This window comes from Crocodylus porosus, unplaced genomic scaffold (assembly GCF_001723895.1).
Source record: "Crocodylus porosus isolate Cpor-Errol unplaced genomic scaffold, CroPor_comp1, whole genome shotgun sequence".
NCBI classification, from domain to species: Eukaryota; Metazoa; Chordata; order Crocodylia; family Crocodylidae; genus Crocodylus; species Crocodylus porosus.
In genome coordinates, this window is record NW_017728949.1 from 42339636 (window position 1) to 42355705 (window position 16070).

The 16070-nt window shown below is 41.0% G+C and overlaps 1 protein-coding gene across 2 annotated transcripts in view; it reads left to right on the forward strand.

The window, feature by feature from the left end:
- The window catches only part of LOC109322658 (neurabin-1-like), an 87272-nt gene that overhangs the window by 1471 nt on the left and 69731 nt on the right, over nt 1–16070 (forward strand). Inside the window, exon 2 of one of the 2 annotated variants that reach the window (XM_019553737.1) lies at nt 139–1964. In XM_019553737.1, the coding sequence (XP_019409282.1) occupies nt 375–1964 (1590 nt within the window). In that variant the 5' untranslated portion in view covers nt 139–374. Of the gene's footprint in view, nt 1–76; nt 1965–16070 lie in introns of those variants that run through there. The other variant, XM_019553738.1, reaches the window with a different exon arrangement.

Consider the following 16070-nt stretch of genomic DNA (forward strand, 5'->3'; position numbering starts at 1 on the left):
CTTCGGGCGAGGCGGGTGGCGGCGCTGGGGGACCCGAGAGCCGCTCCACGGCTCGGCTCCGGCCTCCGTGCGGGGGGGTAGCTCCGGGCCGGCGGGTTCCGCGGTAGTTACGCTGTCTCCGCCTGCCCCGCCCGGCAGATGGCTTCCCGGCGGGCCTGATCGACGGCGAAGTTCCTGCCCGTGTGCAGACGGACGCCAGACCCGCACTGCCGCGACACGGCTCCATGTGAACACGTAAGACTCGCCCGGCTCAACGCGGCGGCTCCATCCCGGCGCCCTCCGCCTGCCCTGCGACTCGGGGCGGGCAGCGGGAGCGCGGCCGGCGCTGCTGGCCCTCGATCTGCCCCAGAGGGAAAGGGCTTTCCAGGCTGAACATGATGAAAACGGAAGGAAAAGGGGAAAGGACTTTGAGAAGCGCCTCACCACACAGAAATGCCTATAAATCGGATTTTCACGCCATCAAATGCTCCTTCGACGGGGTGAACAGCTCGGACTGTGCTCCCAGCAAAACCAGCCTCCCGCAAAAGTTGAACACCTCATCTAATGGAGGGGGAAGTGACCCACACAGTCGAGGTAGAGCTGCTACCTATGGCAACCGAGTACACAAGATCAAAAACATGTTCATGCAGATGGGGGGCTCCTCTTCCACGCCAGCCTGTGAGAGCAGCCCGCTTGTTGAAGCCAAAGTCATCAGCAGGACAGCACCGACAGATCTTGGGCCTTCCCCGAGCAGCCCGTCTTTCCTCAGCGTCCAAAAAAATAACCTCTTTAATATGAGCACCAGCCCCCCAGACTCGCTGCCTGTGCCTTCCGCCAGCGACAAAATTGTCCGCAGCAATGAGGAGGGAGATCTGGACAAAATTGCCCTGGCAGAAAAGTTTTCTGAGACTAGGAAACTTTTTGAGAGGAATATAAAGCAGCGGAGTTCAATGGACAGATATACTCCCAGCAAATGTGAACGAGGTGAAGATAAGAAGAGATGTGGTTCAGCCTCTCCTGATTATAGCAGTGTGGTGGATCACTTTAATTTCAATACAGATGTGAGCCTTCATGTTGCCCCAGAAAGAGCTGAAAATCAAAGCAGTGATGAACAAAGGCAGCAGCATCCTAGCAGTGGGCTGAGATTCTCCTCCCTGAATGCGGGGCCCATTTCTAGGAGGCTAGAAAGTTTCCTGGGTGATAGTGATACTGAAGAACCCAAAGAGATTTCCAAAAGTCAGAGTAGTCCAAGTGAAGATCACGTGTTTTCCTGCGATAGGGCGTCACCTACTGCCACTGAAGGATCCACAGAGGAGAGCCCATCCTCCAAAGTGTCTGTATGTCTTTTAGGCCATAGCAGGAGTGAGCTGAGCAAAGCACATGTGGAAGTAGGTAACAGGGAGCAGCAGGATGGGAATATCACATCTGATAAGGAGGCTAAGTGGGCGTCAGCTAATGCCTCCTCACAGGCACCCTGGGTAGAGAGAAATCAGAGTGAACTAGTCCAGGAAGAAATCTCGGGGCATGAAAATGTGTTCCAAGAGGACCAGTCATTCCAATTTCAGTCTGTGGAGGGGAAAGGAAATGAGTATATGTTTAGAGGAATTGAGAAGTTTGAAGATGACAGTGAGGTCAGTCAGAAAGAGTTAAAAGAGGAAGTGCCTCTGAAGGAGGGTGCAGTCACATACGGTCAGGACAGTCTGGAACAAGAGGGGGACACTGAAGAGGAGGAGGAGGAGCAGGTGGGGGAAAATCAGAAAGAGAAGTTCAGTGCATATTCTCCCACTGGTTTTGGAATAGAGAATGCTGGTTTTGATGGTGACAGGGATGCAGAGTCGGAAAACCAGGGCTCTGAAGGTAAAGAAACTTTAGATGTAGAAGAGGAGTATATCTATGACAATGAATATGAGGAGCTTCCTGGACTTTCTGAAGATGAAGATCTTGAGCAGGACAGAAGAGTCAAGTTCTCAACAGCTCCTATCAAGGTAAAGTGTTTTGAAGGTGTTTCGTTCTAAATGTGTCAACCATGCAAGAAATCTATGCATGTAAAATATTATTGTAATAGAATTGCTTAATTTTAAAATAAGAAAACTATTGGTGTCAGAAATATTAGACTGATTTTTGAAAATTCTGTACTTTATAAAAGGCAACTTTTGTTCAATATAAGGAAACAAATTAAGCTTTCCTTAATTATATAAAGGAAAGGCCTACTTCTGTGCCAGAATGTAAATAGTTGATTACTATTTTAGAGCAATAATTAGAAAGGTTCTAAATTCTTGTTTTGTTCTTCTTCCACTTACATATTTGTATAAAATGTTTGTAGGAGGAAGGCTTTTCTTTATTCTGCCATGTTAATACATATAGGAAAGTATGTATGATAAAAAACACATGTTTAAAAGGTTTGCATTCAACCTCAGACTTGTTTTCATAATTGACGATTAGAAAAATTATTTTCCTTAAAACAGCAAAGGACATCATCCTAATTTAGATACTGGGATTCTGTTTTAATAATAACTTTTGTGAAGTTCTTTTGTATCATGTTGGTCTATATTCTGTAGAAATGGTGGCATGATTTTATACAAGTAATGGGCTGTATTTCTACAACTCTGCAGAAGATGGGGTCTTATAAATTTGTGCGGATTGTAAACTCAAAATTATTTAGGATTTTGAATCTCCATCCACCTCAAACAATATTCTATATCTGAGATCACCCAGAAAACTTGAGATAAGTCCCAGGAGTGGTGACAGTTGTTTTAAATACACATTTTTCTGTGATATTAGATAATATTTAGGAAAGGAGCTTTTTCAACTGTGTCAATCTCAATTCTTTAATCTTGCTCATGCTGAACTTTTGTTTTCTTGATTTGAGGGATGTAATAACAGCTCACTGTCTTTCACAATTCCTACAGAGGTTAAACTAAAAAGAACAATTTGGTGTGGTAGATAAACAGGATACAACTTTCTCTTAACCAAGTTGGAAAACTTTGTTCGCAAACCATTCTTCAGCCATGAACGCTTGCAGAGCTTTCCTGAAGACTGCAGCACTGTGGTGTGCAGAGAGTACTGGCTATGTTTGTTAGGTAACAGTGGTTCTTAATCAGGATTCCAGTTTGACAAGAATTGCACTAAGGATGCAATGGTGTTTAACAACATAGAATAACAGATGGAAAGGATCTCAGGAGGTCTTGTATGTCCAGTCCTCTGGACCAGGCAGGAATATCCCTGTCTAAACTATGCCAGCTACATATTTGTCTAAGCCAGCAATTCTTAATCAGGGTGCTGCAACACAGTAGGAAACACCTAGATACGATTTATTTGATAAATCCAGAGATTTTGAATTAGGAATCCACAAAAACATTCTGACCTGTTGTGGTCTTTGAGTTCTTTGCAACAGAGGAATTGTACTTTTTCCATGGTCAAGAAACCCATGAAAGCTAGGAGTTGGCATTTTCTGAGAGGTGCTTGGGTCTAAAAAGGTTGTGAACCACTAGTCTAACCTACAGTTAAAAACTTGTAAAGATGGAGGTTGCACATCCTGAGATTTAGATCTCTGCGCTATAGAGAATCTTATTAAGTGATGAACTGCTATTAGTGATCTTGTTTCATGTAATTTTTTAATTTGTCCTATACACACGATGGCTTTAATATGGCATTCATGTAGGTCACCTGGGTATACTCATGAGCTACAACAGGTGAACATGTGTGAAGTACTGGAAATTGGCCACTGATTTTGACTGGAGACATGTCATCATAGGAAATTACAGATTGGAGGAAATTATTTAGCACATACTAAAGGTCTGTTCAGGGAATTGATGTGAGCTAGCTAGTGCAGTGCTAATCCATACCTTAGTTTATTGCACATTAACATTCCTCTGATAGATTATAGGGTATCTTTCTGTGCATTGTTCTGAATGCTGGTTTTCCAGTTTTCTCCATTTCGTTTTCTACCGCCTTTCCAGTCTTTTTGTTTTGTGTTTGTACATTGGGGTACCAGTCCATGACCAGGGTATCTTAAATACTAGGACGGGATAGGGGTTGGCAACCTATGGTCTTCAGAGCCATTGGATCTAGCCTACAGCAATGAGGCTTCCACTGCCTTCAGCAGTGGGGTACTTTGCATTTGCCATGATGGGGAGAAGCAGCAATGACCAGAGCTGTGTGGGTGGGGGGGAAACATGGTGGGGAAGATGAGCCCCAGCACCCACTCTCCTCTGATCAGAGCTGGATCTTTCCAGCCCACAGTCTGAAAAGTTTGCTGAAAGCTGTATTAGGGAAATACACTTTTTTTTTTAAAGTTCTTTCATTTTTTCTTAATTTCTCCAGTAACTCAGCACTTCTTTGCAAACGTGTTTTCATATACAGGGCTTGGAGATTCAACCATGTGAAGAAAAAAGAAATCTGAGATATTATTTTGATATCCCACCCATAACCAAGTTAGTACAATAGTAAGAGATTTGCCCTACTATCATATCCAATGGGAAGATGTTGCCGGTATTTTTATCAGCGCGATATTGTTAGATTCAGTTGGGGGTGAATTGCTGTGAAGGTCTTTCCAGAAACTCTGGCTGCTAGAAGAGGTGTTCTTTCTGTTTCTTCCAATCTTCTCACTCCAGAATCTCTTAGCTAGTGCAAAGCTGGGATTGGGTGTCTACTTGTTTTTTTCTTTCTCTGCTGTCTTGGGAAGTAAGCCTATTGCTTTTCCATCCTTCCAGCTTTCAGGTTTCTGCAAATAAATTATTTCCTTATTACCCCTTACCACCTTAACTTGCATGTTTTGACAGATGGATCTTGGACTGATACTGCATGCTGTCTGCAGAGCCAGTCTGGTGTGCATGCTCAACCCAGCAGTCTGGGGTGTGGGTTGCATGCAGTGCCTATGCTAGACTAGCCATGCTGGACTAGCTGTACAGTGGTTCTGGGACTGGTCCAGATCAGGCTGTCCTGGAGCCAGCATGCAAGACTGTCTGGGCTGGAGTGCCACATGCAGCTGGTCCCCTGTGCTGCAAGCAGAATTTGGAGCAGAAAGTCCAGCCCATGAGCCATATGTAGAATTGGCCCTGCTCCAAGGCTTGTGCTGCCTGCTGGCTGAATCTGGCACTGCACACGTTGCTTGTGGCACAGCAGGCTGGCACAGGATATGTACTGCATGCAGCACCCTGCTAGACTGCTCTACACACTGGTTCTAGTGTGCACAGACGGCTGGCAGTCAGGGCTGAGCTGGTGAGGCACCATATACAGCTCATGCCCTGTGTCAGTCCCCTGGGCTACAGACAGTGCTTATGGTGCCAAATCTAGCCTAAGCACTGCCTGCAGCACAAGCCCCAGAATGGGGCCAGTGGGTGTTGCCTGCAGCACAGGAGGCCTGCAGGGGGGTGGGTTGCACATGGTGCCCCATGGACTGGCCCTGCTCAGTGGCTCTGGTGTGGCCAGATCCAGCTTGCAGACCAGCTCAGAGATCCTCATCCAGCGTGCAGGGCAGAGTTTTACACCCCTGTTTTAAAGGAAGAAGCATGCTGTCTTTGCTTTCCCATGTTATGGCTGACTGGGTGCTATATGGATAACAATTGGTTTCTGTTACCTGTATGGCTTCCTAACATCTCTTGTTTTGGGGTGCCTGTCTCTTGCATGCGAGTGCCTGGGGAATAGCTCCCACATAATCACCCCCAAAGTATTGATAGTGATGCTCATGAGAATTTCTCATGCAACAGCTAAATGAAATTTACTTTTATTAATACAACTTTTCACTGTTGTGATTTAGAACTCTGTGGTCATTTGCAAAATTTAGGAGATTCTGAGTGGCAGTAGAGCTGGAATCAAGCTATGTTTAACCCTGTAGTTGAATAGCATTAAAGCCCTGTACTACTCTGTGGCTATAGTGTAGTTTGGGAACATGATTTAGAACAGTTTGTTGGCAAGTAGATAAACACCAGCTATGGAAGTGCTGCTTTGTTTTGCCTCTTGATTCATAGTTGGAGGGCTATTTTCACAGTAATGTTTGCTGAAAAATGTTTGTAAATCAGTGCTTAGATCCTGCAAATGCTGATGTCCTATATCTGAGAGAGATTTCTGCTTGCTTTAGATGAGTGATTCTCCCCCCACTCCAAGCCCTACTGTTGCCTGATGTCTACAAAATTGACAGAGAGAGGGGTTAGGCTCCCTTCATTTGTCTCTTTCATTTACATCCCACAAAGTAGTATTGGGCAGTTACTCATCTCTCGTGATAGTCATGTCAAATACCATAGGTTTGTTTCATCACCTCTGTTGTTCAGTGTATGTGTGAAGGTAATTTGAGTCATGATGGTCCTCTGCTCTACATTTTGTTTCATATTGCACCTGGATGGAATAATTTCTTTGGGTTTTTTTCCTGCTGTTTGACTTGGGGTATGCATAAGAACTAGTTGATTGAAACTTGTTCTGAAAACCAAAAACATATCCCTCTTTTTTATCATACCACTGGCGTAGGTGAAAGTAGCATGTAAAGATGATACCTATGGGCTCCTATACACGTGCAGGGGGCCTGCTCTGACGTGCTGGAAATCCAGTGCGTCAGAGCAGACTCAGTTAATCAAGTCTGCTGCAGCACGGAAATTGATGTGCTCCTGTCTTCCACGTCATGTGTATCGGCATCCCCATGTGTCTCTGTGCTGAAAGAATGATGCAGGGCACTTTGAAATAAAACATGTTGGATGTGCCCCGCCACCATTTCTTCGGTACAGGGATGCCGATACAGGTGATACGCAGGGGCTTTTAATTAGCGCAGGTCGGCACTGCGCCCCACTACACCTGTAAAAATGTCCTATGTGCTTGTTTTTGCTAAAGGCGCTTAAAACAGTTCAGAGTCCTCCATGGGGGAGGGGAAGCTCTGTGACAGATAACAGCAATACCTAAGTGTGTGTTTTCATCTTTGTTTAACAAGGAGGTTAGTTTTTGAGAGGGCTTGAGTTTTCTTGTGTGCTCTTGGGGTTTTTTCATATGGGGAATTTGAATTAGCTATGATAATTTGAGTAACTTTTTGTTTTTAGAGCTAAGTTTTTAGTGTTGTTTTATGCTTAAAAGATGGATAAGATTAAATTGTTGGGTTACAGGTAAATTGTTTAAATTTTGGTTTTCTGTAGCTCTGACTTCTCAAATTATTTTTCATAATCCAAATTTTAGATGTTTGCAGTACATTTCACTGAACCTGTATAGTGAGTGAAATACAGAATTAGGTTTTTGAAGTAATCTTGGATTTTATTAACTGCCAAAATGGAATAGTTGTATATGAGACAATGCATGTTTAGAGATTTTGAGCAGAAAGGTTTTTTTGGCATAATATATAATCAAACTAGAATTCTCAAGATATCAGGCCCCAGAGCCTAGCCGCATTTTTAGAGAGGGTCTGTATTTGTACCAGTAGCTGTGGAGTCGTTATAATACGAGATTTCAGATCCCTGGAAAAAATCAGGAAAGTAAACTCTCATCATCTTCATCAGATTATCAGACTCAACTGGCTAGGTGTTGAGATTTTCATTTGACAAAGTCTTGGCTATTGTCTATTGCCACTAAGTGTTGGCAGGGATTCTTCAGTTGATCTGGTCTGCTATGGAAATTCTTTGGTTTTCATTTCTTATTTGTAGTCCTTAAGAATAGCCAGGCAAAAATGAATTTATCAGATGTTTTCTTAAATATGCTCAGTGTTACTTCTCTTACTGGCTTAGGTTCACTTGCCATGTAAGCAAATTGGATTTAGTAAAGGCAAGGACTTTTTGATTGTAGTAGTAAAGAAAGGACTTTTAGTAATATAGACTTAGAGTGATGCAGAAGAATCCAATATACTCTTCAGCTGATGACCCCAAGAGCTTCTGTAGACCTATATCTAAATACTACATTTACTTGAATGTAAGATGACCCTGAATATAGGATGACTCCCCAATAATTAGATTCTGTACATAGAAAAATTATAAATTTGTTAGTTTTCCAGGTATAAAATCTAATTATTGGAGATTTGCTTTAAGTTTGTCTCCCTCCCGCTGCTATAGGAGGGGAAATCAATCTGAGGGGTTTAGATGGCCCCCTTGCCCTCTGTCCCCCAACTTCTTCCCCCTGCAGCTGCTGGCCCCCCCTTTACTGTCAGACCCTGACCTCCCTGAGCACATGGAAATTAAGAGCAAATTTGAAAACACTAACTTTGAAATAAACATGCCTGTAGTAATTGGCACCTAGGCAAGTTACTATGGGTACCCATAGACTTAGTTCATCCAGAATTGATACATTTTACCTTTTTAGAAACTGCTGCAAATTTTAATATAGGTACTCCATAAACACCATTTTGAATAGCACTTTTGTACCTACTTACATATAATTCAAACTATGCATGATACTAGTTCACAGCCAGAAGAGTCATGATTTTCTGTGTTGTTCATTGGGCTGAATCCCAGCAGAGTTAATAGTGTTTCAAGCCATGGTGGCCCCATAGCTCAGTACGTGTGTGTGTTTGTGTACTCCAGACACCCCCCACGAAGGATCCATGTGTAATTAGTCCCCCACTCATGACTGAAACCAGGTACTCTTGTTACAAGTCCTGGGATGCTCCACAAATTTATTATATGAAGGGGGGTAAACAGAGTGAACTCTGATATTCATTGGTTTACTTAGTTGATTGATCTTTTAGCTGTGGCATTTGACCAGTTCTAGAGCTGGTCAGAAATGTTGAGCAAATATTTTAATAATGTTTTCGGCATTCATCAACGATATTATTTTATTTTTTTCTGTTTAATCGGTTAAATTTACAGTGAACAATAAATAGTATACCTCTTATGTTTTAAGGAGGCTTAATATTGGTAATGTTTCTGGCACATAGACCACAAATAAAACCCCATGCTCTCCCTCAATACAGCTTCAATCCCCTTTCCCTGCTTAATAGGCTGCTCTGCTTTCTGTTCTCTGCCCAGTCTGATGCTCTGCTTTGTGGTCCCTGCTCTCTCCCTCATCTGCTGTGTGCCATACATGGAGGCTGCCCATACCTCCCATGGCACTTGTGCCACAGGTTGGCCACCACTGAATTGCTATATTCTCCTTCTAGTGGATATGTGGTCAGAAGGTTTGCTTTAAAATGGATACTAGTTAATAATCCTAATAACTGTCTCAAAAGAAGATGGATTACTTTTCTGTTCTGAGATGAAGGCTTGAGCATTTTGGGAAGACTCGGGAAATTTGTCCTCATCTGCTTTTACAGTACCTCATCTATGCATAAACATGGAAATCTGCTTCTGGTGCTCAGAAATTCAAATGAATAAAAATCAATTATTTCAAAAATAAATGTTTACAATTACATTTTAAATTCTGAAAAGCATTTCTTAAGGTCTAAATATTATACATTTATTTATTTAAATCATTTGAATAGATGATTATATAAGGAGTAAATGTCAGAGTTTTAAAGACAGTCAAACCAATAGAATGGTTCTAGTTGTTGGCACAGCTTAGAAGCCATTTGTTGACTTGCTAATGCTTCTTTTGACAGCAACAGCCTTTTTTTGCTGGTACAGAGTATTTTCTTGGTTTGACTTTGCTCAGCATATTCAGTTTAATTTCCATTTCATTCAAATTTGAGTAACTAGGAATGGATAGAGCAGGAAAGTATATGCTTCTCTTCGAATCCATAGATAAAAACTACATGTCTGAGATCAAGATTTTTCTAAAATCTTGAATGACAAGGTGACTAGAAACCATTCATTTCACTGACTATAGTTTGGGATGGCCAAACTGCAGCTTTCCAGTTGTTTAAATTGAAACAGCTTAAGTTGTTTAAAGCTCCAAGATAATTTTAAATGCAGCTCCTGAAGAAAGTTATGTAGTTAAATTAAAACATTATTTTTCTCCTGTTTTGTTGGTTTTTATCTTTTCAGGTATGACTTGTTTCTGTCTCTAGTCCAAGGGACTTCTTAAGACAACACACAAACTGATATAAGTGATTGGAAACCAGTTCACATCTGTAACGCAACAGAAGTTCAGAGCACATAAACTCCTTTAAAAATGGGTGAAACCCATTTATGATAAAACTGGATGGATGTAGTATCACACTTGACTTGAATTTGTAGGGGATCAGTTAACTCACAGTCCCCCAGCATCCTAGCATGCTTTGCACCTCCCCTGCAAACTGCACCTTGCAGGGTGAGTGGGCTAGCTTTGCCCCAATGGTGTGCTCCAGTTGAGCAGGGAGGTGTGCTCTGATGCCCCCTGGCTTCTGGTCTGGGCCACTGCAGGCAGCAGGTGGCTGCATTTCTGGAATCAAAAGTGAATGTCTTCACTTGTTTATTGGGTCGATCTATGCAGCTTAGATTGACCTGTGGAGATTGACTTGATTCAACCTGGGCTTTTTAATTATCTGTACTTGGCCTTAATGACAAATTATTATTTGAGTTGGGCACCAGTTGCAGATCAGTGACTGGTGCTTGTGCATCTTGAAAAGTTGTGTCTCGTGGTCCCCAGATTTTGGTTTGTGGCTAGGAAAATTAAGTTTTTCTGTCTTTACTGTAAATAGATCATACTTACTTTGATTGATAAATCAGTTTTAAGTGGAGAACATATTTACAGAAACTTTTTTTAATGCATCCAAATTGCTCAACTGAAAAAGACCACTGTTTTGAATTTTAACTGAATTCCAATAGATCCTGAAACATCACAAATAAAAAATTGTCTAGAAGAAAAGAATGTCTTTACTATTTTGATTATAATATAGGTGATAAAGATTTATAAATCTGAATAAATGTTTAAGCTCTATAATAGCTTAAATGTTCATAGATAAAGTATGTCCACCCTGTTTAGTTACTAAAGGTCTATATTCAGTCAACAAGAAAAAAGTGCAAATGCAAGAGAAGATTAGAATCAATTGTTAAAATTCAGGTTTCTTGCTTTGCTGATTAAATAAATGTACTTTATCATGAAAAAACATCTTCTACTCACAGTACAACAAATAATGGATTTTGAAATGATTAGCTTGTAGTATTTAGAAATACAGAGAAGAATAAGTAGAGGTCATCTGATTATGTACTTCAGCTGAGGTGGTAGGTTGAAATGATAACTTTAAATTAGGTACAAATATATCATGAACTGTGTCTGGGTTTTAATAGTTGTAACAGCACAGATGGGTGACCATATTATGTATTTAAAATAGTGTAGTTCTTTGCTTGGGAACAACTTTCACTTGAGTGAAGTAAAAATTGTATGGTCAAGATAATGCATTGAATTTTAGAAGTTTTGGGTCCAGTCTCGAAGATTTCCGGGGTAGCTGATTGCACCACCTCTGAAGGAGCTTATTCCTCAGTCTAGATACCCTGACTAGAAGCTTTTCCTAATGTTGAGCGTGAATTGGTCTTCCAGGAGTTTGTGGCTGTTACTCCTAGTTTTCCCCTTGGGTGCCCTGGTGAACAGTTGCTCACTGAGCCCTTGATGTGCTCCCCTAGTGTAGCAGTAGGCTGCTACCAGGTCCCCTCTCACCTTTATTTTCTTCAGGTTGAAGAGTCCCAGATCCCTCAACCTTTTCTCATATAGCTTGCCATGTAAGACTGATCATATGGGTGGCTCTTCTTTGGATTCTCTCAAGCTTGTCCATGTCCTCATTAAAGTGTGGTGCCCAGAACTGCATGCAGTACTCCAGCTGCAGTCTTACCAGCGCTAAGTAGAGCAGAAGAATCACCTCCTTGGTTTTGCTGGAGATGCATCGATTGATGCAAGCCAGAGTATTATTTGCCCTACTGGCTATAGCATGGTACTGCTGGCTTATATTCATACTGTGGTCTATTATTACCCCCAGGTCCCTTCCATTTATGGTTCCAATCAGTTTGGTGCCATCACGCCTGTAGGTGTTTTGCGGGTTGCTCATCTCAAGGTGGAGCACATTACATTTCTTGATGCTGAACTTCATCAGATTCTGATCCGCCCAACTTGCTAGCCTGTCTAAGTCCACCTGTATCTGTAGCCAGTCTTCAAGCATGCCCACACTTTCCCATAACTTGGTGTCATTGGACACTTGGCCAGTCTTCACCCCCACATCCAAATTGTTAATAAAGAAGTTGAAAAGTATTGGACCAAGGACAAACCCCTGCGGGACACCGCTGCCCACTTCTCACCAAGATGACACACATCCATTTACTATGACTCTGGGTCCTATCCTGCAGCCAGTTTCTCACCCACCTGATTGTCTCAGAGTTAAACCCGCAATCCTTCAATTTTCTTGCAAGGACATTGTGGAATACTAGATCAAAGGCCTTTTGGAAGTCAAGGTATACAATGTCAACCTGCTCTCTTATGTCTAGGTGGTGGGTTACCTGGTCACAGAAAGAGATGAAGCCGTGCTGGCTATCATTCAGATCTTACCTTCTTCAAGCTCAATAGATTCATAAGCTTAGGAAAGGACCATTGCATCATATAGTTTAATCTCCTGTATGTAAAAGGCCATGATACACAGCCTGTGAAAACGTCACCCTTCTAGTCAGCACCATAACCTGTGCTTGACTAAAGCATATCTTCCAGAAAAGCATCCAATCTCAAGTTGAAGATTTCAAGATGTAAGACTTTCCCTTGGAAGTTTGTTCAAGTAGTTAACTGTGCACCCTGTTTAGAATCTACAGGCTTATCTGATAGTTTGAATTCATCTGACTTACAGCTTCCACTTGTTTATTCTTCTTATGCCTTTCTGTGCTACATTAAACTGATCTTTATTACCTGGAATTTTCTTCCTGCAAGGATAATTGTACATTTGAAATCAAGTTCTCCATCAGTTTTCTTTTGATAAGCTAAACAGATTCCACTCTCTCACTGTAAGCATACTTGAGTTGCTCTTCAACACCCTCTCCATTGTTTTTTCAAAATTTTCTGTCTTTTTACTGTAAATAGACATTTACTGTAAAATGCGGATACCCAAACTGCACACAGTACAGTTTCATATCATGTTATCCAGCATCATCTACAAAGATAATACCATTTCCTGCTCTACTCCTTGCACATATATCCACAATCTTGGTAGTCCTTTTTTTGCTATGGCATTATTTTGGGAACTGATACTCAGTTGCTTGTCTGCTGTGACTCATCCATACAGCCTTTCCTGAGTCACTGCTGTGCAGGATACAAGTTTCCATTCTCTAGATATGGATTGCATTCTTTGTTTCTATATGTATAATCTTGCTTTTTATTGTGTTAATAGACATTTTGTTTGAATAGGCTTTGCTTACCATGCATTCCAGATCTCTACCTTGTCTGCCTCATTAGTTACCACACTTGTCTTCTGCAGATTTTATCAGCAGTGACTTTTCTATTTCTAAATCATTGATTCAAAAAATTTCACTAGCATCAGGGCTTTCATTGATGCCCTGCATAACCTCACTAGACAACCACCAGTTGATGATTCCTCATTGACAACCAGGTATCAACCAGTTTGTTATCCATTTAGCATATACATATTCATTTTTGTTCGGGGTATGTTTTTAAATCAGAATCTTACATAGTACGAAGTCTTATAAAAGTTCAAGCGCATTAATCTATGCTTTACTTTTATTAACTAATTCCATAATTTCATCAAAAATCAGATTTTTTATAACCTATTATCTATAAAAGCATGTTTCATAGTTTCGTAGTTGGTAGGGCGGGAAGGGACCTGAGCAGATCATCAAGTCCGACCCCCTGCCTTGGCAGGAAAAAGTACTGGTGTGAAATGACTCCAGCAAGGTGTTCATCCAGCCTCCTCCCAAAGACCCCCAGGGTAGGAGCCAGCACCACTTCGCTTGGAAGTTGGTTCCAGATCCTAGCTGCCCTGACAGTGAAGTTGTGCCTCCTGATGTCTAGAGTGAATCTACCCTCTGCCAGCTTGTAACTGTTATTTCTAGTCACTCCTGGTAGCGCTCAGGGGAACAGGGACTCCTCCAATACCTGCTGGTCCCCTCTGATTAGTTTGTAACACACCACTAGATTCCCCGCTCAGCCTTCTCTTGTGGAAGCTGAACAGGTTCAGGTCCTGTAGCCTCTCATAGGGCCTGTCCTGCTGCCCCCGATCATGCGGGTGGCCCTCCTCTGGACCCTCTCCATACTGTCCACATCCCTCTTGAAGTGTGGCGCCCAGAACTGGACGCAGTACTCCAGCTGCTGCCTGACCAGTGCCGCATAGAGGGGGAGAATCACCTCTCTGGACCTGCTCAAGATGCATCTGTGGATGCATGACAAGGTGCAGTTGGCCTTCCTGACTACATCCCTGCACTGTTGGCCCATGTTTATTGTGCTTCTACCCTTTTTTCTTTGGTAGCAATGTGCTATATCAGCTTTTGATATTATTTATATTGGGGTATTGATATTAATAGTACTGATATTAAGTTAACTGTCTTATTATTTGGGTGATCCTGCATGTCTTTTTGAGTGTTGACACAATATTAGCACTCCTACAGTTACCTGGAGTTTTTACGGTCTTCCAAAAGCTATTAACTATCAATATATTTAGGCCATATATTTCCTGAGATTATTCTAAAAGTGGTGGTGTGTTGGTTATCCAAAGCTGCTGATTTTAAATACTTAGTAGATGGATTTTGACATGCTCTTTAATTACTAGTGGACTGAAAAGTGTGGCATCTTCTTGTCTTTTCACATAAAGAAAGCGTGTAAAGAAATATTTATTGAACATGTCTTTCTTTCTCTTATCATGAAGAATGTTACCATACTCAGGCAATAGGTCTATTCTGTTTTTAGGGTTTCTTTTGTTTCTACTCTACTTATGACTCCTTGTAGGCCTTAGTCCCACTAAATGTATTTTATTTTCTTGATGTCTGTAGGTTCTCAGTATTTCCAGACTCCTAATTTGTATTGTTGTCTTCTATCTCCTTTTCACATTTGTGTTATATTATTTTTGTCTTTTCAGTTGCCTCAATAACTTCCCTACTGGCCCAGGATGCCCTTTTTAATTCAGATTTATTGGGTTTTATGAATTTGTTTCCTTTGTGATTATGGCATTGGGTTTTTTGGTCAGCTAATACATTCTTCTTTAAGAACTTTCCATTTCATTTACACTTTTCTATCTACGTTTTTTTTCTTGACAACTTCATTTTTTAATTTTACTCCACTTTGAAAACAAGGTTTACTTCTGAAGGTGTTAATTGCAAAGTTTAGGGGTTTTTCCAAAATAGCTGTTGTCCAGTGTTCTTGGTGGGACTAAGGCCCAATGGGCCTTAGTAAAATTTGACTCTTCTATGTTTTTTGATTATGCAAGTACCAAGATCAAGGATAGGTTTGCTTCATTTCCACTGGAGAAAATGGAAGGTAGTGATTGTTTGTGTTAGAGATGCCTGTGGCGTCAGTCCCTTTGAGAAAAGTATATGGTGGCTTTTTTGAGGAAGGCCATCCAAGCAGCCAGTACCTTTCACCGTTTTAGGTGTTTTAATCCATTTCTCTTACCATTTAATAACTGTGAATTTCTTGTTAACTTATTAGATCAATATGTACAACAATTTAAAGCTGTGTTAAAGTAGATTCGAACTAACACAATTCCACTTCAAGGGTAGAAATTCCAACTACTGGTAGTGAGCCATTTTTGTTTCCTGGGGAGTATGGTTTAAAAAACAGCAAAATCTGTAGAAGTTATCAAGATGTTCCTAGAACAGTTGCTGTTGGGTGTATCTACTGCTGTATTTTATTCAATATACATCTTTAACAGATTTTCAAAGTAAGAGATTCTAGAGCACTAAAAATAATTTTGTGTTTTTGTACTCTACAAACAAATTGTCGTCTTAAAATGGAGTTACTGTCTGAAACTGTTGTTTCAACTGTTACTGTTGTTTTGTTTGTTTTTTGAAGAATTGTAGAAAAGCAAGTAAAGATTGAAGGTTGGCATTTATATGGTGAATGTATGCATTGAATAAAAAAAACTTGGGTTTTTTTCCATATACACATTTTTATTAATCTGTATGCTCTTGAGAAACTGACTGGTAAGGTAGTTAAACACTAAGGTAACTGTTCTTGAAAAGTGACACATTTTGGAAGTGATCCTGAAATATTTAGAGTGATAGATACTTGGTATAGTCTTGTTGCTTATAAGAAGCTTACAGTGGGCTGTGTAAAACTATGTATATACTAAG